Genomic DNA, 25,131 nt, shown 5'->3' with positions numbered 1-25,131 from the left:
TAAATCAATGAATCAACGGAGTCTTTAATTCCCCATTGAAATTTAACTCTATATTATGACATTTTGCAAGTTATTTCTGCATCCGACTATATGAAAATAGTTTAGAATAACATGTTCTGTTTCCTGTGGATTTAAGAGGGCGCATAAAGGACTGCTTGTGGAAGAACATCCATGAATCACTCGGATTAACACAAACCTCTCTTGCTTACACTCTATACCTGTTTCACTTGGTGTAATATGCATGTGAAATGAAAGTGTCCCGATACTTGTACCCAGCACAGAGTAATTGACTGGACTGGATTTATTCATGCTAATCCGTTTAGCCAGCTCACGGGGCATATGCAGTTGATAAGGATTGTCAGGGACATCATTCAGGATTACTTTACAAAAACTGGGAATTACTCTCAGACGCTCATCTGAAATTTTTTTTTTTTTTTAACTTTTTATTTCTCACACCAATTTTGACAGAGGTTTGATTCCTCCATCATACATCAACACAAAATATATACACTTGACACACTCATAAATAACAGAAGAAACAACAAAGAAGAAAAAAAATACTATTAATAGAAAGGAAGAATAAATGTTCATACAATACATCCATACAAAAAGAAATATATATATATATATATATATATACATACATATATATATATAAAATAATAAATCAAAATATACACCCAAAAAAAAAAAAAAAAAAAAAAAAAAAAAAAAAAAAAAAAACAACGGACATAATAAATAGGGGGAGGTGTTTAGACATCAAGTAAAATTTGTGTGATAGGCTTCCATCTTTTCTCAAATTGGTCAAGTTTCAGTTGAAGTCTTGCAGTGATTTTTTCCATAATGTACATTTGCTTTAATTTGTCTCTCCATTGTTTTATGTCAGGGTTGTGGTTTCAGCCAGGACACTGTGATCATTTTCTTTGCTACCAGAAGCATTACCCTTAGTATATATTTCTGTTGACCAGATAGTAATTCTTCTGGCAAAATTCCTATTACGTAAGCCTTTGGGTCCAACCGCAACTCCCAGCCCGTGATTAATTTTATTTCTCTCTGGATACTTCTCCAAAAATTTAATATTACAGGGCAATTCCAGAAAATATGCGTAAAGTCACCGACCCCCCCACAGTTACGCCAGCATAGATTTGAGGTATTTTTATATTTTGAAGTGATAGAGGGTGTATAGAAGAATCGCATTTTTACTTTCCATTCAAACTCCCTCCATGTCGGGCTGTTGGTTATTTTGTGTCCCTCTTTCAATGTTTTTTCCCATTCGTTGTCTTTTATCGCTACATTAGTTTCTTGTTCCCATTTTTCCTTAACTGCCATGTCCTCATTACTGAGATCCATTCTCAGGGCTTTATATAGTTTTGATATAACCCCCTTTATTGATTGTCCTTTTGTATACGATATTAATAATTCCTCTACCTTAGTTGGCTCCTTACATATTTTACCCCATTCCTCGTGTTTCTGGAGGTAATGCCTTAGTTGCAAATATTTGTAAAAATCATTTCTGGGTAGGTCAAACTCTTGTTGGAGTTGTTCGAATGATTTCATTGCCTGTGCTTCCAATACTTGGGTAATCAACATCAGTCCTTTTTGGGCCCATTTTTGAAACCCTACCTCCATACCCCCAGGTTTAAAGTCTGGATTTTTCGCTATTTTGGTAGCCCTATTCACAGATCTTGATATTTTTAATTTTTTTTGTATAGTTGACCAAGTTTTAATAGTTCCCTTAATCCATTCATTCTGGATTTTTAATTTCTTCCACCTCGTGACTGATATGTATGGTAACGATTCCACCAGCATATTTGGACAAGATCGTTGCTCCATGTCCACCCATATCGCATCTTTGTCTGTTGTAATCCACAAGATGAGTGCTTTAATTTGAGCTGCCCAATAGTAATATTTAATATTGGGTAGGTCTAGGCCCCCCTTTTCTTTAGGAGCTAACAGGGTTTTGTATTTTATTCTAGGTTTCTTGTTTTGCCAAAGGAATTTTGCTATTAACTTATTTAACATTTTAAATGTGGATGCCGGGATCAGAATTGGAAGGGATTGAAACAGAAATAATAGTCTTGGTAATATGTTCATTCTGATTGTTTCTATCCTGCCGATAAGACTTAAGGGCAAAATTTCCCATTTTTCCAAATCTTTCCTTATTTCTTTTATCAACATTCCATAATTTGCATCAAACAGCTGTGTGGAATGTGGTGTAATGGTCACCCCCAAATATTTAAACCCTTTATTTGTCCATTTAAAATCAAACCTTTCAATCACATCTGTTGGACATTTTCCTGATATCATCATTGCTATTGATTTGCTCTCGTTATTTGAATACCCAGCTACTTCTCCATATATTTTAAGGCTCTCCAACAGTGGTGGTATTGATAACGAAGGTTCCTTCAGCATTACCAACAGGTCGTCTGCAAACAATGATATTTTATGTTCTGTTCCTCCTTCATCCAATATCCCCCTTATTTGCTCATTTTGTCTAATTGATTCTGCGAGTGGTTCTATGCTTATTGCAAACAAGAGTGGGCTTAAGCAATCCCCTTGCCGGACTCCTCTTTTGATTTCAAAGAAATCTGAACAGTGACCATTTACTCTAAGACGAGATTTCGGATTTTTATAGATAATTTTCACCCATTCAACAAATATTGGAGGGAAGCCAAAAGCTATAAGTGATTGATGTAAGAAGCTCCATTTCACCCTATCGAAAGCTTTTTGTGCATCCAAGCTCAGTAACATCGAGGGTTGGGTCTTAGATTTTGTGCTCGTAATTATGTTTAGTATCCTCCTAATATTGTTTGCACCCTGCCTTCCCGGAATAAACCCTGTTTGATCATTTCTAATTAATTTCGCAATAAATTTCTGCATTCTTTTTGCCAGTATGCTTGTAAGAATTTTTAGATCATTACAAAGTAAACTAACTGGTCTATAGCTTTCACACAATATTGGGTCTTTTCCTTCTTTGTGCAGGACTGTTATGATGGCTTCCGACCATGATTTGGGGGGATCTCCTTTTGTTAGAGCATAGTTAAATACTTTCTGCAGTACTGGTGTTAATTCTTCCTTAAAGCTTTTGTAGAACACCCCCGGGAATCCATCCGTTCCTGGTGATTTATTTATTTTTAAGTTATTTATTGTATCTTGTATTTCCTGTTTTGTAATGGGGCGAATAATTTCTAATGTATCCCCCCCTGTTAGTGTTGGTAAATGTAGTTTTCCTAAAAAGTTTTGTGCCGTGTAGTTATCTAAGTCATTTTCTGAGTCCTTGTATAATTCTTTATAATAATCTGCAAATGCTTCTGCTATACCTTTGGGTTTTACTAAACATTGTTTAGAGATAGGATGTTTTATTTGTGATATAATTCTATCTGTTTGGGCCTTTTTAAGTTGGAAGGCTAGCAGTCGACTGGCTCTATTGCCCATTTCATAGTATCTCTGGTTCACAAAGCGCAGAGCCCCTTCTGCTTTATTTGTCAAAAGTTCATCTAATTTGCTTCTGGTTGTTTTTAATACCTGTAATCTGGATTCATTTGGTGTTTTTTTATGTTCTTCTTCTAGTTCCTTAATCTTATCCTCCAATTCCTTCTGATTCTTTAAGCGTATTCGTTTCAGCCGGGACGATATTTCTATTAATTTCCCCCTTATTACAGCTTTCCCTCCTTCCCATAATATTGTTGGAGAAACCTCATTGTTGTCATTGATTTGGAAATATTCTTTTATACACCGTTTTATTTCCTGTACTACGTCAACTGAAATTTTGTAGCACAAATGTTTAAAATACTCATTGAGTGTTAAAAAATGTAAGCAGTGATACAAAAAAATCTGTAATTGACCTTAGTCAATAGTTGCATAGTATTCAAGGTAAGCCTTTATATAACAGCAACCAATGATATTGTATCTTGTGTCTTTCAGGTACAAATGCTTCTGCCTTCGATCAGCTGGTCCTGACTCTGGCCTGGGACCGGGTTGACATTGCCAAGAATCATGTTTTTGTCTATGGACAACAGCTTTTGGTATGTGTGGCTGCGTGTTTGCTTAGCTCAGATTTAAACCTGAACCTTTGGACCCAAAAGTCTCAAATGACCAACATGGTGAAGTCCGGGGGCCATGAGTAGCTTGTAACATCAATTTTTTACACTGTGGTCATCATGTTGTTCTATTTATTTTTAAACTGTTTAGTTGATAACTTGACATGAATTGAACTTTTTATTACAGATTTTTACAAATTATCATATTTTCCAGAATATAAGGCACTCACGATTAGGGCTACACGATTTTGGAAAAAAAACATTCGGTGTCGTTCCTAAAGTTAGGCATGGTGTTAGGAATATCATGGTTTGGGGCTGCATGAGTACAACTAGAATTGGGGAGTTGCATTTCATTAACAAAAACTCAAACATGTACCATGTACAGATGATCATATATTCCAGAATGTAAGGCAACCACCATTAGGGCTACACGATTTTGTTAAAGAAATATGTTGGTGTTGTTCCTAAAGTCAAGCATGGTGCTGAGAATATCATGGTTTGGGGCTGAATGAGTACAACTAGAATTGGGGAGTTGCATTTCATTCAGATAAACAAAAACTCAAACACTCAGGATTAGGGCTGCACGATTTTGGAAAAAAAACCTAGTTGTGATTTTTCAGACCTGTATTGCAACTTAGATGCGATTTTGTATTTTACAAGAAAAGTGCATTTCTGCGCTTGTTTCCGGGGAGAACTTAAACATAGTGACATGCAACTGCGAGGTGATTTCCTTAGAGACAATAAATAGTCTTTATTGTCATTATACAAATGTACAACAAAATTGAAGGGCTACTCCTTTCAGCGGCTAGCTACACACTTGCGTCTTCTGCAAAGTCGTTGTGATGATTAAAAATAAATGAAAACACAGAATTGCAGTTGAATGAATGTTTCTATGGTCATGCATGATACAATAGTACAACAAAATTAGGGGCTTCTTCTTTTAGTGTAAGAAAGCAATTAGAATAGCAGCTGGCTAGCTGCATGCTAGCATCAGGGATCCTCAGTTTGAGCCAGGTCTCAGTGATGATTAAAACACAAAAGTCAGGAATGTAGCGGTGAAAAGAGCCTCGCCGTAGCAGTAGGGCGGACCTCCTTTTGGTGTAGTCCACGGACTACTACCCAGTGGTGATCAACATTTATTTGCACTCTTCAAACTTTCCTCGGAGTTCGATTTAATTGATGAATTTATCCTCTACTTAAGAAGCCATTAAAATACTCGCTGTCGCCGTGTTTCGTAGTTTTTGGTCGACCCGTTTGATTTGTGCGGCCACCCAGCTGCTTGAGTGACAGTACACCAGCCTCTCACTGTCACACACACTGCTCTTCCTCACCTGACCCTTGGATCACATTTTCTGTGTGTTGTCTGCTGCAGATGCTCAATGAAAATCAGCAGAGTATCGAAACTGCAAAAAGTGAACCGCGATACAAGAGGGATTACTCGACAAGGCGCACTAAAATTATAAATTCTAGGAAGACGCATGAAATTAAAACTACAGAAAATGTATTTTCTAGAACAAAAATGAAAGAAATCTGGTTTCGCAACTGCAATGAATCTTCTCATCCCTCAGCCTAGAGGGCACATTTACCAGTTTCTAGAAAATGTGTGTTTTTTAAGTGCGCCTTTATAGTCCACGAAATACAGTCATTGAAATTCAGGGTTTTTCTTTTGTGTGCGTGCTCAGGTGAGCTCCTTGGAGCAAGCCATGCTGGACGCTCTGGTGATGGATCGAGTGGACTTTGTCAAGCTGCTGATTGAAAACGGCGTGAGCATGCACCGCTTCCTGACAATCAGTCGGCTGGAGGAGCTTTACAACACGGTACGGTGTTGAAGCACGCGAGTCAACATGGCAGGAAGCCTGCAAAGGACGATGTTATATTTTTTTCTCTCTGTTTTAGAAACAACCTCCCAACAATCCCACTCTCCTCCATCTTGTAAGAGATGTCAAGCAGGTCAGTGGAGATTATGATCGCCTCCCGAGTGGAACTCAGTCCTATCTCAAGCTGTTTTGTCATTGTAACTTTTCAGAGTCACTTGCCCCCAAACTACAAGATCACCTTGATCGACGTGGGCCTGGTGATTGAATTCCTAATGGGCGGTACTTACAGGTGCAACTACACCAGGAAACGATTTAGGATTATTTATAACAATCTCCATGGCAGCAGCAGGGTGAGTTGCAGTTACCTTCTACTCCTGTCCAATCGTGATCCAGATGAGAAAAGTACTTTTCTTTGTGTGTTTAGAGATCCGGGCGTCATCCATTGGGCCCGGGCTCTCATTTGAGGAAAAGTCATGAGTCGTTCAGCATGCAGGCTGATAAGAAGGAGAAGACCAGGCACAACCATTTTATCAAGACTGCACAACCATACAAACCCAAGGTAGAGAAACCTTATAAACAAACTGCTCATTCCAAGGTAGGGTGTGTAGTTTGAGGTGTCTCTAAAAAGTTTGAAATTCAAGGTTTTCATTATTAAGTAGGTGTTAACAATGCTCAGCTGAGTTCAAAGAGCCTTTATATATTTTTTGTCATCGCGCCTATCTGCTTTTAGCTTACTTTTACCATCGGTGTTCGTGCCTTGAAGCCCATTAGGCTAGACCAGGGCTCAGGAACCTTTTTGACCCAAAGAGCCATAAAAGCAAAACATGTTTTAAAAAGAAATTGAGAGAGCCACATCACATATATTTTCTGACAAAAAATTCTTCAGCACATTTTATTTCACTGTGTGTCATTTTATGATTGAATCAAATGTATGAAATGATAATAATGCCAAATCCCGTGTCCCAAATCAATCTAAATATGCCATTTGCAATTTGTCTTCCACCTTAAGTTAAGAGTTTTGTGGCAATTCTTTTCCATGAAATTTGTCCTTAATAACGGTTTCAAAACAATGTGCATGCAAAGTTCTTTTGTAAAAATGTCACAAATTACTGCAAACGATAAGCATATCTTACTATTCAGTGTAGACTGCACTAAGTTGCTTCGGCTTTATATGTACCAAAATCGGGATGAAATCACTTGAGTTTGGAACGCTACAGAGAGATGTGCAATTGTTACATTTTATATCGGAGCCATATGTACTCATGAAAAGAGCCATATATGGCTCCCGAGCCATAGGTTCCCTACCCCTGGGCTAGACGAAAGGAAGCAGGGGGAAGGGGTGGATTGTGTGATTGCACACGCATGTTGGTAGTTTTCATTTATTCGAGGATGAAAATGGTGAAAGTAAGTCAAGTCAAGTCAAGTCATTTTTATTTGTATAGCCCTTAATCACAATTAGTCTCTAAGGGCTTCACAAGTTATTACATATAAGAAGATTAGGTTACTCGTATGCTATAGAGTAGAAGTGAGTTTTAAGCCTAGATTTAAACATTTCCACCGAGGTTGCAGATCGGATATCAGGGGGAAGAGCATTCCACAACACCGGTGCCCGGATGGAGAACGCTCTCGAACCAGCGGAACACTTCTTGGCTCTTGGGATCACCAGGAGACCGGCGCTCTCGGAACGAAGGCTTCGGGCCGGGACATAAGGGCAGATCAGATCTGAAAGATACGAGGGGGAAAGTCCATGTATGATTTTGTATAGTAGTAGGAGAACCTTAAAATCGCATCTTAGGCTAACAGGGAGCCAATGCAGGTTAGCCAAAATTGGGGTGATGTGATCGTACTTTTTTGTCCTTGTTAAAAGCCTCGCTGCAGCATTTTGTACCAGCTGAAGACTCTTGAGTCTGGTCATCGGAAGACCGGAAAGGAGTGCATTACAGTAGTCGAGACGGGAGGTAACAAACGCATGAATTATGATTTCCGCATCCGACTGAGAAAGTATAGGACGAATTTTAGCAATGTTACGGAGATGGAAGAAAGCGGTTCTAGTAATTTTCTTCACGTGTGTTTGAAAGGACAGATCAGGGTCGAAAATGACACCTAAATTTTTAAGTGAGTCACTCTGTGTGATGTGGCAATTGTCCAAGTTCACTGCGGTTTTAGAGAATAAGTCACGGGACTTAGAAGGACCAATTACTAACATTTCAGTCTTTTCAGGGTTAAGACGCAGGAAATTGAGTGACATCCACTCTTTTATCTCAGTGAGGCAGGCCTCCAAAGTTCCACAGTTTAGTGTGGTAGATTCCTCCATCGGGAAATAGAGTTGAGTGTCATCTGCGTAACAATGGAAACTGATGTTATACTTGCGAATAATATCACCTAGTGGAAGCATATAAATGCTGAAGAGAAGGGGGCCAAGCACTGAACCCTGCGGAACACCACAAGTTACACTAAATGGCTCAGATGTCAATTCGCCATATTTAACGCAGTGTGTCCTATCTGAGAGGTAAGATCTGAACCATAATAGGACGTTTCCTGAGAGACCAATCCATTTTTCCAACCGTTCTAGCAAGATAATATGGTCCACTGTGTCAAATGCAGCACTAATGTCCAGCAGCAGCAAAAGTGATGATGCGCCCGAGTCCATTGCCCGTAGGAGATCATTGGTTACCTTTATCAGAGCTGTCTCAGTAGAGTGGTTAGCCCTGAATCCTGATTGCATCGATTCAAAGAGATTGTTATCGGACATGAAATCATTCAGCTGCTGTGCCACTACTTTTTCAAGTATTTTAGAAAGAAACGGTAGGTTTGACACAGGTCTATAATTACATAAGTTTTCTGGATCTAGGTTGGGTCGTTTCAGTGTGGGTTTAATGACAGCGGACTTAAAAGCAGCTGGAACTACACCAGAGGCGAGTGATATGTTTAAAATATTTAGAACTGAAGGTGCAAGAACGCCAAAGAGACCTTTAATAAGTGAACCTGGAAGTGGGTCGAACTGGCAAGTCGTCGGTTTGGCAGTATTCACCATCTGTTTAAGATTTTCGAGTGACAGTTCACTAAAACGGGACCAAGTCCCTGGACAGCCACCATGTCGTGCATCTAGGGATTTGAGTGCTTTAGTATGTGTTGAATTAATATTGTCTTTAGCAATTTCTTCCTGTATGCTCTGGATCTTCTTAGTAAAGAAGACCATTATGTCGTGAGCAGAATGGGTGGAGCTATCTGGGATAGTCTGTTGCCTTGTAAGTGATGCTACAGTGTCAAAAAGGGCCTTGGGATTGTTCTTTTGTGACGCAATCACTTTCGAAAGGTAGGCTGATTTTGCAGAGGCCAGGGCCGCTTTATACTTCAACAAACTATCACACCAGATTTGATGGAAAACTTAAAGCTTGGTAGCGCGCCATTTTCTTTCAGATTTCCTGCATTCTCGTTTAAGGGATCTAGTTTCATCATTAAACCAAGGTGTGCGTCTTTTAGGTCGTAATTTATGCCGGATGGGCGCAACTAAATCCAGGGCATTGGCCAGGGTAGCGTTAAATTCATTTAGGAGTGGTTCTATGGAGCCTATGTAGGAAGGAAAGGACGCAACTGCTCCTGGAAGAATATCGGAGAGCTCAGAAACTGTGCCTGTGCTTATATTGCGTCCGGTGAATCCTTCAGTTTTTTTGGTACTACATTTAGCTAGCACCTCAAATGTAACTAAATAATGATCCGAGATAACTGTAGTACACGATAGCACCGCCATGTTTGAGGTTGAAACTCCTCGAGTCAGAACCAAGTCGAGCGTGTTTCCATCTTTATGGGTTGGCAAATCAACCAGTTGATTAAAACCAAAAGCATCAATTATAGACTGAAACGCAACAGTGAGTGAACTGAGTGGAGAGTTCATATGAATGTTAAAGTCCCCCATAATAATAATTTTGTCTGCGTAGGTTACTAGTTCAGACAGAAGTTCGGCGAATTCGTCTAAGAAAGTTGTGTATGGTCCTGGTGCGCGATAGATAGTTATTACGTCAATTGACAATAGGGGGGACCGCATCACAAGAGCCTCAAACGTTTTGTAATTATTAGAGGTACGTGGATTAAATTTAAGCGATTTTTCAGAGATTAGCGCGACACCGCCACCCTTTTTCAACGTGCGTGCTATATGGCTGCTCTCGTAATCTGGGGGAGAAGCATAATTTAGAGCTAAATACTCATCCGGGCGTAACCACGTTTCACAGAGACCAATACAGTTAAGTTTATAATCACGAATAATATTATCTACAAGTAAAGCTTTAGGAGCGAGCGATCTAACATTCAAAAGACCAAATTTTAGCTTTGAATCATTTGACTTAGCTGTAGCCTTTGTAGAGATCGTCACGAGATGCCGGTTGTGTGCGTTGGGCTTCGGTTGTCGGTTTACTCGTAGAATCGACGAAGAAATGATGGTTGGATTAGACAGATCTTCATGTCGTTGCTCCATCAACTTCACACGCTTCCCTGCACGACATCCTCGCTTCTGTTTTCTATCTTTTCGCCGTCTTCGTCTCCGATTTTTCTTCTTTTTCTTCGGTGGAGCGGGAAAGCAGGGCGAACCCGAGTCCCTTTGGAGCTCATTTGGGATGTCGTGGGTGGTATAAAAAGTGCCCGAAAAGTCGAAATTTAGACACCCACCTAGTCGGATGAGCTCCTCCCGACTGTAGGTCTTATTGGCCACGCATGTATCCAAAAAGGAAAGCAGGAGGACAGTTGTAAGTAGTAGGATAACCGGGTAACAATCAGCCGCAACGTAAACACGCGCCGCCATGTTGGAAACCGGAAAAAGACTGTTTCAAATCTAAATACCAAACCCCCAAAAGACGGAAAAACAGTTTATCAGCGCGTGTTTAAGAGAGAAACAATTAGCACACTGCATACAAGCAGCTTGACGGAGGCTGCAATAATGATTTCAGCCCGAAGATGGTGTCAGTAATTAGAATATTTTAATTTACGGACACCACCTTTGGAAGCTGCTATTGTACTAATCAGACCCGTTGTTTCTCATGTAATCTCTAAGGCTAAGGATTACTCCGCATTTTCTATCAAAGCAAAACGTATGTTGAAGTTTGCAGTGTCTCTTTTGTCTCTGTCTCTCGCTCCCATTCCGCATTAGGTGTACAGTTTCCCTTCTCTGCTACGTTGGTGAAAAACAGCAGGCCTTGTATTAATTACTGAGAGACCTTCTGTTTCAAAAGGTGTCTCATTTCTGTAAGTAGAAAATCATATTTAATGGAGACCTAAAGTAACCCCCTCCCCCAAAAAACAGCCCATACTTGGTGAAAATTTTAAATTCAGAAGAAACAGTCAGTTATGTTCTATTTGTGTTTTTTAACCTTACCGAAGGCTTATATCGCCGCTTAGCCTGCACCTTAGCTCCGGCTACGCAGCCACAATAGGGCCTTCTCATTACGCCGGCACGAGAATTCTTCAGGGCAAGGAGTTGATTCCTCGAATAAACGCATTTTAGTGCGTTAAAACCCATAACCATAGGATCGAAAGTAATCCAAAGTGTAGTTGTCAAACGGGACGAAAACACCAAAGATAGAAGCAGACAATAAATCACAAAAAGAGTGAAATAACACGGAGCTGCTGGAGAGGCTGCTGGAGAGGCTGCCGCTTGCGCATTTGATGTATATCTTTGAATGTTTCATATTATTTCTATGAATCCAAATCCGACAAGCGTCTCCCTTTTTACCTCTCAGTTGGAGTCCACCAAGGAGCAGAACAAAAAGCGCAACAGGGAGGAGATCGTGGACATCGACGACCCGGAGACCAGGCGCTTTCCTTACCCCTTCAACGAGCTCCTGGTGTGGGCCGTGCTCATGAAGCGGCAGAAAATGTCGCTCTTCTTCTGGCAGCACGGCGAAGAGAACATGGCAAAGGCCCTGGTGGCCTGCAAGCTCTGCCGCTCCATGGGCTACGAGGCCAAGAAGAGTGACGTGGTGGACGACACGTCCGAGGAGCTTAAGGAGTACTCGAAGTAGGTTTTGTAGCTTTAAAGGGAATCCTAAATGCTTTAACGTGCAATACATAGTTGGAAGTCGACCAATTGTCGGCACTTATAGTTGGGAATTTGACGGATATCGGTATCTACGTTATTTTTTTCGACGAGCCGAACATTAGATCTCATGCAGCCGAGACATACACTCACTCTCTCGCTCGCTCGCTCCCTGCCCTACTCTTGTGTTGAAATTTTAATTCATTTGCTGTAAAATGTTTTGCATTATTAAAAAGGTCTTGCGCCTATTTTAAGCTTTTACAGCAAATAAATATCTGCTCTTAATATCTGTTATCGCCCTCCTCTTAATACTTATCGGTATAGGCCCTTAAAAACCCATATCAGTCGATCACTATAAATATTACATGTTTTCTGCATAAAATCTATAATATATGATTTCATCTGTATATTCCAATTATTTTCCGAGATAATATATATTGATTACGGCGTGTTTTTGTCATCCTGAGCTGTGACATCATTGCAGGAACACCGGCACCCTATCAAGCCAGACGTCATAGCGCTTTAAGTGTTAAATAGTTAATGATGGTACAAGTGTTTTAAGTGAAGTTTTTGTTGAAACTGCTTAGGTGTTGTGTCGCAGGTGGGATGCATTAACGGTAAGGCTCATCGCTAAGCATCATGCTTCTTCGGTATGATAATTCATCATTAAAGGACATAAGTGGCTTTGATCAGATCTTTGTCCGCACATCGAGATAGCAACTACTTAGATCTTGCGAATGAGTATGTGTAGGCAGCCCCATATGAAGTGTCAGCATAGTGAAGCAATGTGGTGAGAGTCACGAGACATGGACAGATACCGTCAGTGATTTCTTTTCAAATAAAGATGACAAAGTCCCATCGTCATCATCTGGTCAAAAAGGCTTTACGTTACATGCACGTAAACAAGAACGCGGTCACCCGAGGGAATGTCATTGCCATGGTGACAGATCGCGCGATCAATTCTACGAAAACATCGGGCGGTGAAAAGTTCCTGGATTTTCAGTGTTCTTGCAAAAAAATGATATTTTGCAAGCATACTGCTTTTGAAACTAGTATTTTTAAGAATCTCGTTAATATTCAATTGTTGTTTAAAAACAAACTAATTTTCTAAAGAAAAATGAGGGTTCAAGTTTTCTTTTGATATGTTCTATCCCTAAATTTTCTCTATGGCTTCAAAGATGAGTCAAAACGACGAAAATGCTCCCAACTTGAGAAAAACGTCTGAGATTCCAGACTGACAGCCAATTGTTATTTTTCAGTGAGTTTGGCACTTTGGCGGTGGACCTGCTGGAACAGTCGTTCAGGCAGGACGAGACCATGGCCATGAAGCTCCTCACCTACGAGCTGAAAAACTGGAGCAACTCCACCTGCCTGAAGCTGGCCGTCTCCTCGCACCTACGACCCTTCGTGGCGCACACCTGCACCCAGCTGCTGCTGTCCGACATGTGGATGGGGCGACTTAACATGCGCAAGAACTCCTGGTACAAGGTTCAGGCTCCATCTTAGATTTCTATTTCTGGTTTCGGTGACTACCGTATTTTCACAACCGGAGGACGCTCTGGGTTAAACAGTGCAGTCTCCTTTTTTGGTTCTATTCCTGTATTTAATACAAACACTGGGCACACTGGGCCATGGGTGCCCTCTACTGTTAGCTTTTCAGCTTCCTTCACTTGCGAACCATTGATTTAATAATCCTAGATTCCCTCGCATCTGCTAGGTAGAAAGCAACACACCATGGCGGACAAAAACACAGAAAGCGTTCAATTAAGGGAAAGTGAAGTTTGGATTCATATTTGGTGAGACAACACCGGTAGAACAATAACTTTGAAATTGCTAGATACGCTACGGCGTTAGCATCCATGATTGCTTCTGTAAACACTAAATGCATTGCGTTTGATGTCACGTGCCCTATTCTGCGCATACGGGACACTTGTCAGGAGACGCATAGAAGTCGCAGGAGAGCCCATACAAGTTGCATTTGGCTGGAAATGAGAAGAATTTCACAAAAACATTGGATTTCACTCAAAATTCTGAATTGAGCATGAAGCTCTGCAGTGTGACTCTAGCCTTATAGACACGCCCATACCTCATACTTAAGCGCCCACACTTTGCTGGGTCGGGCTGGATTTTTGAAGCTCGATATTACCTCCTTAAAGGCATTCTATTCATTATTTAAAAAAATAAGGCCATAATTGGAATTAAATGGTCTCAAATCCAAGTTTTAAAAGTCTTAAAAATACATGAATAAAATTCATAAGTCGATTGTCTTTTTGAATAATTCACCGATTTATTCTGGTGGCAACATGGCAGGACCACAATAACTGCACAATCAAAATGGTGATGTGATTTCAGTCGGACGCATGTCACACATAGGAACTTGGGACGCATTTACTTTGGACCATGGGAAAGAGTACATTTAATTTCTGTGCCAGGTCATGTGTACGAGGAATTTAACCATTTGTGATTAAATTGTGGGTGTTTTGTCGACTTGGTCTTAAATTTTCCAAAGGCATGAAAAGTCTTCAATCTATCTTGCCTTAAGCTGTAGGATCCCTGCTTTAGCGGTGACGCCCACTCTTGAGCAGCCTCATGGTGTCTGTAGCGATGCACGATAAGGCGGGCCGCACAATTTGAAGAAAATTGGAGACTTTAATCTGCGCCCTATGGTCGTGAAAATACGGAAATTGTTTGTGTAACTCCTGAGATGTGTTATGCACAAAGCCAATCGAGTACATAAAATTTCAGGTCTTCAGTGACTTGAAAAGCGCTACATAAATGCACTTTATATAACCAATTTGCATCCCATAAAAACAGGTGTTTTGTAATTGTGTGTACGTCGTCGCAAGTGAAAAGAGGGAAGACTATGAGAACCCACCCACCTCTGTGTTTTTTGCCAGGTGATTTTAAGTATCCTGGTGCCACCTGCCATCCTGCTGCTGGAGTACAAGTCCAAGGCCGAGATGGCACACATCCCGCAGAGCCAAGACGACCACCAGATGACCATGGAGGACAGCGAAAACTTCCAGAATATTGCAGATGACATCCAAATGGTCAGTAACACACAGACAAATCTCACACAATTTTCTTCGCTGGGTTTTAGTTCCCTCTCAGGGTTCGTTTGGTGCTAAAAATTCTTGAAAATTCTTGAATTTTAATGTTTTTTCAAAGGTTAAAAAGTGCTTAAGGTTTGGGTCATGTGCTTGTAAATGCGTGAATTGGTTGCCATTTTTCACAAAAAGTTGCTTACAATTGACGTTGACACTGCTCTCTTTGCCGTTGCATTTCCACCCTTGGAATTAGAGGTAAAATCTCAAGGCCAAGCAGTACCCATAATTCGGTTCCGGCCTAAATTGTTAATCATTAGATTAGGGTTCAAGATGGGCCAGGCTTCTCTCTCGCCAACTTAAAAAAAAAATCTGCATTTTACGAACTATAAGTTGCACTAGGTACAAAATGCATAATTAAGGATTTAAAAAAAAAAAAAAAAAACATTTTTAGGGGAATTTTATTCATTAAATTCAACACTCGAAATCACTAAATCCTATGACCAAGAGGACAGGTGCATGAATTGGGTATCATATGCCAATTACGCACATTTATTATGGGCCATGCAAAAATATAGGTAGCGTTTTCCAGTGATAAATTGTAACAGGAATAACTTAACTGAAAATCTAAGATCCATATTACCTTTATGGAATATAACCTCAAGAGAATTGCACACGTTTTGTTCAGATCCACAAGTATATTCGTGATTTACTCGAGATCTCAAATCCACATGTCTCCATAAATGCGCACCAAAGGTTTCAAATCTCACATTGCAGATAAAGTTCTGCATCTGTAAAATACATGATTTACATTGGATTTCTTCTTTTAATGGTTTTGAAAAATTTGACTCTGATAGTTCTTAAAGAAAGTGCTTAAATTTGGCCATAAAAACGATAATATTCAATACTCCTTTATTTATTTTTAGGATGTCTTCAAGGAGGCCAGAACCAATGACCCTGCCGATACAAAGACGGACATGGAGACGCATGTTCGAGCGAGAAAGCTGCCATTGACTAGGAAAGTCTATGCTTTCTACCACGCGCCCATTGTCAAGTTCTGGTCCAACACGGTACGCATGCATTTGTTTTATCATCTATTTCAACTTCAGGCGTGAAAATCTCTGACGTTTCGGCAACATTCGCTGTTCCGAAGTCAAAATGGGTGACCTACGTGAATCACGTAGATCCGAGGAGAAAACTTTTTGGAGGGGGTGGAGTAGCATCAAATGATGACCTAAGATATCCACTGGATGTCATCAAAGTTAGGCACCACCCCCAAAGCTATATTTGCTACCGTTCATCGACCTAACTCAGTGCTTCTTAATTATTTTCTGTCAAAATTCGACAAACTAAATTCCAATTTATGTGTTTTAAAAAGAAAATGAGCAAAAAACATCTGTATATTTTAGCTAGCTATCTGGCTTCATATTTAGCTTTGTAGCTAGTCATCTTCCTACCTTAGCTATTTAGTAAGCTATCCAGCTAGATTTTTATATGTTTTTGCATGCTATTTAGCTAACATTTTTTGCTAGGTACCAAGTCACATTTTGGGCTTTTTTAGCTAGCTGTCTAGCTCCCTTTTTAGTTTTTTTTACCCGTTTACCTTTCTAGCTAACTATCAAGCTTCCTTTTTAGCTATTTAGCAAGCCATCTAGCTGATTTTCTATTTTCGAAATTCATATAAAACTGGGTGCCCTTTTCGCTAACTAGCAACAAAAAGTAGCTTTCAGCTCTACAAAGGTTGGAGACCCCTGCTTTGAGCACTCCTTTTGGGACTGGAGGGAGAAAAAGTATAAATGTTTCACAAATCGGTACTTCGTGTTGCCAAATGATCATAGTATAAATGTTTCCATTTGGCTGTTGACACGTCACATTCACACTCCTGGTTGAGTTGATCTCACCTCACCACCTATTTACATAAGCAAGCCTAAGGCAGGTTTTCACATCCGTGGGAATTGCCACTCTCTTCTGTTTATAAGTACAAGAATGAGCAGATAGCATCAAAGATTGAGCATTGATTAGCATATTTCAGATGCTTTATTGCATCCTGATTCCCATGTGTCATTGCAGACGCTTGTGGTTTCCAAGCACTTACCTACTTAGTTTTTGGGTCATGTGTTTAAAATCTCACCTACTCCGTGTTATATCTAGTATATCAGCTCAAATCCTAGGCCCTTTGTATGCTAATTTTCACACTTTCCCACAGTTATTTTAGCTGGATTTTAGTCACAAAAGAGTTAAAGGGTTTTCTTGTAAACATTGCGCCACCTACTGTAGAAAACTGTGAGTAAAACAAGCTAACATTTTCTGACTTTGTCGCAGATATATTTTTATACTTATGTTGTTTAAACTGCCGTTCTAAATGCATCTTACAAGAGTCGATCCCCGAAGTTGAACGTAATTTATTTCGAGACTGCTAAAAAGTTTTGCTATATACCAAAGTACTGAATTATAGGGCGGGCATCAAAAAACTATCTTCTCCAATATTTTTCATAAAAGTAAACTGCACTAAAAGGCCTGTGAAATTAAAACGACAGTAAGAGCAAGGATTACATCAAAAATGGAAACAAAACCTTAGAGAAAAAAACTTCTCATAAATTATAAATATGATAAAATCTGCTTTACCCACTAAAATGAATCGATTCATTCATAAATGATGACCGTATTTCATTGTAATTTTGCATTTCTAATTTTATTTAACGTTTTTTTTCTGGTCTACAAATCACACCATACATTTAGGTGGCCTTATAGTCTGTCTAATATGTTAATATAGTAGTTTATTTTCTGGATTTTGGTTTGGCTTTTGAAGTATAGACGCTGCCCTACTTACGAATGTTTAAGGTTTATATAAGTATGTTTAAGGCTTGTATAAGTAACCTGTATTGTCTTATACTAAAAACAATAAACATTTCATAAAATAATATGTTCTATAAAGAGAAATAAAGTTGAAATTAACTTACTTTTGGAAGTTGCTCTTCAAGAGGTCCTCCTCCGTGGTAAAAGGTGGCCGAAAAAAAGCGTTCCGACCATTTTCTCAACCGCATCAAGCTTTCTTATTCCACTTTCTCGCCTCTTCTTTGCACTTAACACCAACCACATTGAACCGATGCATGAGATATTAAACAATAAAAACTTCAAATTCCTTAGCGCGCTGAAGATACTGTATAGAATGTCTAAGAAGAGGAAGCGGATTTCTTCTCCGGGGTGGATGCTGGGTGATCTTTCACAGTGCCACACGCTGGTAGCGGCAGAAAGAAGCACGATTTTCTGTACCCGGAAAAAGGTGCACACAAAACAAAATCTAACTTACAGCAATGTCCGGATTTTTTTTGATATCCCGAAAAATTGTTTCTACCGTTTTACGCAAGTCGAATGGTCGTAAGTAGGGGAGCGTCTGTACTACAAAGGGCCTTTGGATTCTATGTATAGCACTTGTAGGGTAGTTGCAAGTTTTTTTTCCCAGATACATTATTATTTTAAGCATTTTGATCTGGGGGAAAAAAAATGTATTTGGGGTTTCTTAGCATTTTCGGAAGAAAAACTAGGATAGCTCGTGATGCTTGTTTTTGATTTTGATTTAGACCACCTTCTTATCCTACTTGTTTTCCTGTTTGTCCTCAGCTTTTTTATTTGGGTTTTTTGATGCTCTACTCATATGTGGTCCTGGTAAAAATGCCAGAATGGCCTTCTCCTCAAGAGTGGGTCGTCATCCTCTACATCTTCACCTCAGCCATTGAGAAGATTCGAGAGGTACTTCAGTCTAAACGGTGTGATATATTTCCCTTTAACCGAATCTAAAACGTTGGCCATATTTACAGATGTTTATGTCAGAAGCGGGCAAAATAAGTCAAAAGATCAAGGTGTGGTTCGACGACTACTTCAACGTCTCGGACTTCCTGGCTATAGTGTCCTTTTTCATCGGCTTCGGCTTAAGGTTGGGCGGAGGGAAAGCTTTCGTCCCCGGCAGGACGGTTTACTGTCTCAATATAATTTTCTGGTACGTGCGACTGCTCGATATCCTGGCCGTCAATCAGCAAGCTGGGCCCTACGTCATGATGATCGCCAAAATGGTGAGTGCACCACTTTCTGCTACAATTTTTGACTTTCCTAGTTCCAACTAGGAGTAATGTAAAAATGAATACACTGGCCGATTTACATAGAAGATTTCTTCACAGATCATCTTGTATTTAGAATTTCTTGTATCTCAAAGAAGGCAATGCACTGAGGCCGGGAGTAGCGTAGGATTACAGCAAATGTGTGTAACTCATGGCCCCTGAGTCAAGTGTGGCCCACCACAAGAGACAAAAACATCTGGAACTCTAAAAAGAACGGATCAAAAGAGTGCTTACCCAAAACTACTTTTCTGTTGGGACCCGATAACCGCAAAGTGGCAGCTTATAGTATTCCCATATCGATGCTATCAGTGTCATTAAAAAATAAATGATCCTAAAAATATTTCAGAATATTTCGTTATTTTCCTAAACAGTGAATGTATTACATACAACATTCATTTGTTTCAGCGTCGTGCTCATTTCTAGAATTGCTTGTATCCCGAGCAAATTTCACTGATAAAAAATAACTAAAAACCCATCTATCCGTTCCAGGCCTCCCAAAATCACCCAGGTTATCCCTAAATAGCCATAAATTCCATCTTGATCATTAAAAACACTTTCAAATAGTAGTTGAACATAAATATATCTTGACATCATATGAATAGAATAAATTTTATGAGCACTTGCCTTGGAGGAAGTTGGTGTTTGCAACCGGAGGTGTAAGCGTGGCGGTGAAATGAGGGAGAGACGGTTCCGGGAAGAGTGGGAGTACACAACACAAGAGCGTTGGATCGGGTCTGTATGGCAGAAAACACCCATAAACTGGCATGAGCAGATGCTGGCAGTTAGTGGTCTCGTAACTTGGATTTTCTCTCGTGCCAGGCGGAATTTTTGCTCAAAAGACATCTCGTATGTAGAATTTCTCGTAACCACAGTAGTTTGTATGTAGATACTCATATGATGGTAAATGACAATACAGAAAAAAGCAACATGACCATTAACGTTTCCTTAAGTGTCATATAATCTGACAAAACAGAAACAGTATCTATAATAACATTTCATTCATAAAACTGCATGTGTTTGATTCCCTTTTCTTACAGGTGGCCAACATGTTTTACATTGTGGTGATCATGGCCGTTGTCCTGCTAAGCTACGGTGTCCCTCGCAAGGCCATTTTGTACCCCCACGAAGAGCCCAGTTGGACGTTGGCTAAAGATGTGGTGTTCCAGCCGTACTGGATGATGTATGGGGAAGTTTATGCCTATGAAATCGATGGTAAGTACGGTGAGAATGGGAAGGTAGATTACAGTTGTCTTCCAAGCTTTTCACACAGCTTGATGTGCTGACATGTAGAAATTTGTAAAATGTAAATAAGACTCTAAGCGATAGATGTTCTCAGTCACGACATACAGACAGTCAGGGTGTGTGTATACATGACCTGATATACCTTTTGTTCACAGTTTGTGCCAACAACAGTGAATCATCAGTCAAGGGCCTGTGCACAGCAGGAGTGTGGCTGACTCCTCTCCTACAAGCAGTCTACCTCTTTGTACAATATATACTCATGGTCAACCTTCTCATCGCTTTTTTCAAGTATGTCGACCTGATTTTGCTCACATATCCACAGCACACAGTTAAGCCCGAAACTATTTGGACAGTCACTCAAGTTTTGTTATTTTAGCTGTTCACACGAACAGGTTCCAAAATACAATAATTAATACAACTTTAAAAAGTGCACAATCTCAGCTGCAATTTGAGACTTGACACTAACAAATCAAATAAGGGTTTAAGAATTATAGCTCTTTACACTCCTTATACCTCTCGTTCGAGGGACCAAGAGTAATTGGACAATTGACTCAGAAGGCTCCTCCCTTGTTAACTTGTCATCAACTAAGTCGAGAAAAGGTCCGGAGTTTATTGTAGGTATGTGGTTTTGCGTTTGCAAGCTGCTGTTGTGACCTCACGCCATGCATTTAAAGAAGCTCGGAATGAAGGTGAAGCAGAAGATCCTGAGACTACAAATAAGAAGAAATCCATTCCAGAGATAGCTGAAATGCTTGGAGAAGCTAAATCAACAGTTTGGTACATTCAGAGAAAAAGTGAATGCGCTGGTGAGGTTGGCAATTCAAAAAGACGTCCACGGAAGACAACAGCAATGGATGATGGACAAATACTCTCCATGGTAAAGAAATAATCTATTTACAACATCTACTGAAGTGAAGAACTCTCTCCGGGAAAGTGGGGGTCTCTAAGCCTACAATAAAAAAGGACTTCATGGAAGTAAATACAGAGGGTTCACCACTAGGTGCAAGCCATTCATCAGTCCCAAAAATAGACTTTGGGAACAGCACATGATCCAGAGCACACCAAATTATCTGAAACATAGAAAGGAAGTGTTGGGAACACAAGGCTCCCAAGGTCACTGGCTCTCTCAGGTTCAGTGATGACATTACAACAGATAAAAGTAGCCGAATGAATTCGGAAGTATACAAGGATACACTTTCTTCTCTGATTCAGCAAAATGCTGCAGTGTTAATTGGACGGCGCTTCACAGTGCAGATGAACCATGACCAGAAGCCTACAGCAAACGTAACCCAGAGGTTTATTATATATATTCTGAATATTCTGCAATAGCTAATCTCCAGATCTCAACCCAATCGAGCATGCATTTCCTTTGCTCAAGACGAGGCTTTAGGCGGAAAGACACTCAAACAAGCAACAACTCAAATCTGCTGCTGTGAAGCCCTGGCAAAGCATCAAGTAGGATAATTTTCAACAAAATATTGACAACAAACCTTTTTGTTTGGATTACACTTAATTGTCCAATTACTTTTGAGTCTCAAAAATGTGGTGTGTTTGGGAAAATATGTGTACATATCTTCAAATGCACAGGTTGTACCTGCCCAAGATACACAACATAAAGTGGGGCCCCTACAACCCTGGTGGTTGAGACCTGTGAACCATTGTTGTTCAGCTCTTGAATTGAACATTAGTCTGCTCTTCAGTTCCAAAGTTGTTTGTCTATCAAAATATTTTATTTATAATCGTTAACTCATTCAGTGCCATAATGTATAAATACGTTGTAAGAAGCATTGTCCGTGGATTCCAAAACGTAAAAATATATTGTCGTTTTTGGAACTATTCTAAAGACTGCGGATTAGTAAGTATCAATCTTCTGGAAAATATTTCAGTACAAAAAAATCACCACTAGATGGCAAAGGTGGCTTTAATCACATCTTTGTCTACAGACTTTGTGCCTTGTTTTGTTTCCTGTGTCCACCGTATGACGCGGTATGGCAGTGTATCTGCAGCCCAAATGCTGTGTAAGCACATTGTGGCGGGAAAAAACAAAGATACAAGTACAGGCAGTTTAATGATTCGAAGCTTTTGGGGCAGAGAGGGAAGACGTTTCGTTCGCGACCATGATCGCCATGACGACCCAAATCATGTGATCACGCCACCGGAAACATTACGGGCTAGAAATTTCTTGCACTGTTGGTGCATCGTCCATGCATTAGTTTAGTTTTTTTGCAATATAATGTTATTTGGACAGCAAAGTGCCCTTGTGTGTACAGAAAGCATTGTTTGGATATTGGTGGTATCAAAAATGCAAAAGAAAAGTGAAAGTTTTGCTTGAAATGCGTGACTAAATTACTGGAAGAGTATTCAGACAGAAATAAAATTATTGGTTGGGAGTTGCAGTTGGACCTATGTATTAGGACTTTTGCCAGAAGAGTTATTGACTGGTCAATACAACTAAGGGTTATGCATCTGGTAACAAAGAAAATGATCACAGTTTCCTGGTCGAAACAAGAACCTACTGTCATAAAACAATGGAGAGGCAAAGTAAAGCAAGTGTACATTATGGAAAAGGATTGGAAAGCTTCTTTTTGGGAAACGGGTATTTAAAAAAAAAAAACTAGCAATGTTCATCTGTTGTTTACTACACAATGGTAAAATAATTCAAGCTTTCTTTTGACGTGTCCTATGTCTATACAGTAAAGCAACAGAGCTAAATTTTCACTACGCCTTCAAAAACGAGTCAAATTTGCAAAAATCAGCTGGCACCAGCACTTCCCTTTTGAGAGAAACGTCTGGCACTGAATGAGTTAATAAGCACCAACTTACCATATTAGCTGAAGCTGTGCATTCAATAGTGAAAAGGTTTGCAATCACATCTGTAACAGTTTGCTTGCTCTTCACAGCAACGTGTATCTCCAGGTGAAGTCCATCTCCAACCTAGTGTGGAAGTACCAGCGCTACCACTTTATCATGGCCTACCATGAGAAACCAGTCCTACCTCCTCCCTTCATCCTCCTTTGCCACATCTACTCGCTCTTGTGCATGTGCAGGAAGAGAAAGAAAGAACACACATATGGGCCAAGTAAGTGCCGGATCCGTCGTCCTGGTCCCTTTGCAAAACAGCTCATAGGCATGATGTTTCCACCCCGATGCATCACAGTGGGTTCAGTGTTCTTCAGATGCAATTATTTGTTTTCTCCTCAAAACAAGAGAACTTGTGTTTCTACAAAAATGTTCTATTTTGGTTTCATCTGGGTAAACATTCTCTTAGTCCTTTTCTGGATCATCCAGATGCTCTTTAGCGAACCGCAGACAGGCCTGGATGTGTACTGGCTTCAGCAAGTGGACATGTATGGCAGTGCAGGATTGTAGTTCCTGGTGGTGCATTTGTTGCTGTGATCCCAGGCCATTCACTAGTTCTTCCCATGTTGTTCTGGGATTTTCGCTAATCCTTATTGTTATCGGTTAGACCCCACCAGGTGAGATCCTTCATGGAGCCCCAGATCAATGCAGATTATCCGTGGTTTTATCTGTGGTTGATTTCTTTACACCAAGTGGTTGGACCTATTGCAGATTACATCTTCTGAGCCTGGTGCAGGTCTTCAATGCTGTCTCTGGCTTCTTTCGACAGCTTTTTAGTCTTTGCCATTGTGGAGTTTGGAGTGTGACTGACTGCGGTTGTAGACAGGCGCCGCTAATACTGGTAACGAGTGGAGCCTCGTTAGAAGAAGTTAGACCTCTCTGACAGCCAGAAGTCTAGCTTGTTTCTACATATTTTCCACTCTAATTTGGAAATAAATTCCTTTAAAATTTAAAGTATGGGATTTTTACATTGTGTTTCTCATGGTTGAGGTTTACCCACATTGCCAATTGAAGATGTATCTGCAAAATTACACGATTCTCTCCGAATTTCCCCATTAATTGGTACTAGAGAAATTGAAAAATTGGCTTTGAAAGTGCTTAGAAAGTGCTTGAATTTTGCCACGAAAAAGGTGTACGCAACTTGAAAGTATTCTCACAAAAACATCCCACCTACTGTCGCAGATAAACTTTGAGTTCAAACGTGGTGGCTTTGAATTTCTCATCTCTCTTGGTAAATTGACCCACACAGTTTTGCTGGGTAATAGTGGTCGTATTCTATACGGCGTATTCATTACAAAATGAGATGTTTTGGGGAGGAGAGATCCATTGTTTGATAAGCTTAACATGAATGACTTTCCTCTTTTCTCTTTAGAGCTCTTTCTGACAGAGGAAGACCAAAAGAAGCTTCATGACTTTGAAGAGCAGTGTGTGGAGACGTACTTTCATGAAAAAGACGACCAGTTTCACACAGGAAGTGAAGAGCGCATACGGCTCACCTCAGAAAGGTAAAACCGTTACAGAAGATCTGAAGTAGATTAAGTCATTTCCTTGGGATTTTCGGCAAATAGTGGTTAATTTAGGACAGGGGTGTCAAACTCATTTGAGCTTCGAGAGGGGGAAAAACTCATGGGGACAGACGAATGAGCATGAAAAAGATGGAGAGGAGAAAGAGAGAGAAAGGGAGAAAGAGAAAAGGGAAAAAAGCTAGATAAAGAAAGATAAATAGAAAGGGGAAGAAATAGATTGAGGATAAAAGAGAAAGATGGATGCAAAGAAAGGGCAAAGTGAGCAAAAGAGAAAACGAAGGTAGACAAAGAAAAAAAAAGAGAGGCAAAGACAGAACGACAGAAATGCTAGGGGGAAAAAAAAGAAGAGAAGTGAGAAAGAAAAAGAGACCGAGAACGAAAGACTAAGAGAGGCCAAAGGAAATAAAAAAAAGAAAGAGAGAGACAGACAGACGGAAAGAAAGTGAGAATGCGGGAGACAGAA

At 40.0% G+C, this 25,131-nt stretch overlaps 1 protein-coding gene across 1 annotated transcript in view; it reads left to right on the top strand.

Annotated features, from left to right (window-relative positions):
- The window catches only part of trpm7 (transient receptor potential cation channel, subfamily M, member 7), a 72,853-nt gene that overhangs the window by 33,337 nt on the left and 14,385 nt on the right, over positions 1-25,131 (top strand). The window contains 15 exon segments of the mRNA XM_088333332.1: positions 3,925-4,025; positions 5,723-5,857; positions 5,937-5,990; positions 6,067-6,207; positions 6,282-6,416; positions 11,587-11,864; positions 13,142-13,370; positions 14,780-14,932; positions 15,853-15,996; positions 18,548-18,676; positions 18,745-18,996; positions 20,079-20,253; positions 20,439-20,571; positions 23,184-23,362; positions 24,515-24,647. Coding sequence (XP_088189458.1) covers positions 3,925-4,025; positions 5,723-5,857; positions 5,937-5,990; positions 6,067-6,207; positions 6,282-6,416; positions 11,587-11,864; positions 13,142-13,370; positions 14,780-14,932; positions 15,853-15,996; positions 18,548-18,676; positions 18,745-18,996; positions 20,079-20,253; positions 20,439-20,571; positions 23,184-23,362; positions 24,515-24,647 — 2,371 coding nt within the window.

The sequence above is a fragment of the Urocampus carinirostris genome, chromosome 4 (genome assembly GCF_059441175.1).
Source record: "Urocampus carinirostris isolate Australia breed hairy pipefish chromosome 4, RoL_Ucar_1.0, whole genome shotgun sequence".
NCBI lineage: Eukaryota > Metazoa > Chordata > Actinopteri > Syngnathiformes > Syngnathidae > Urocampus > Urocampus carinirostris.
The sequence above is the reverse complement of the archived record's forward strand: the minus strand, read 5'-3'. Positions and strand labels throughout refer to the sequence as shown.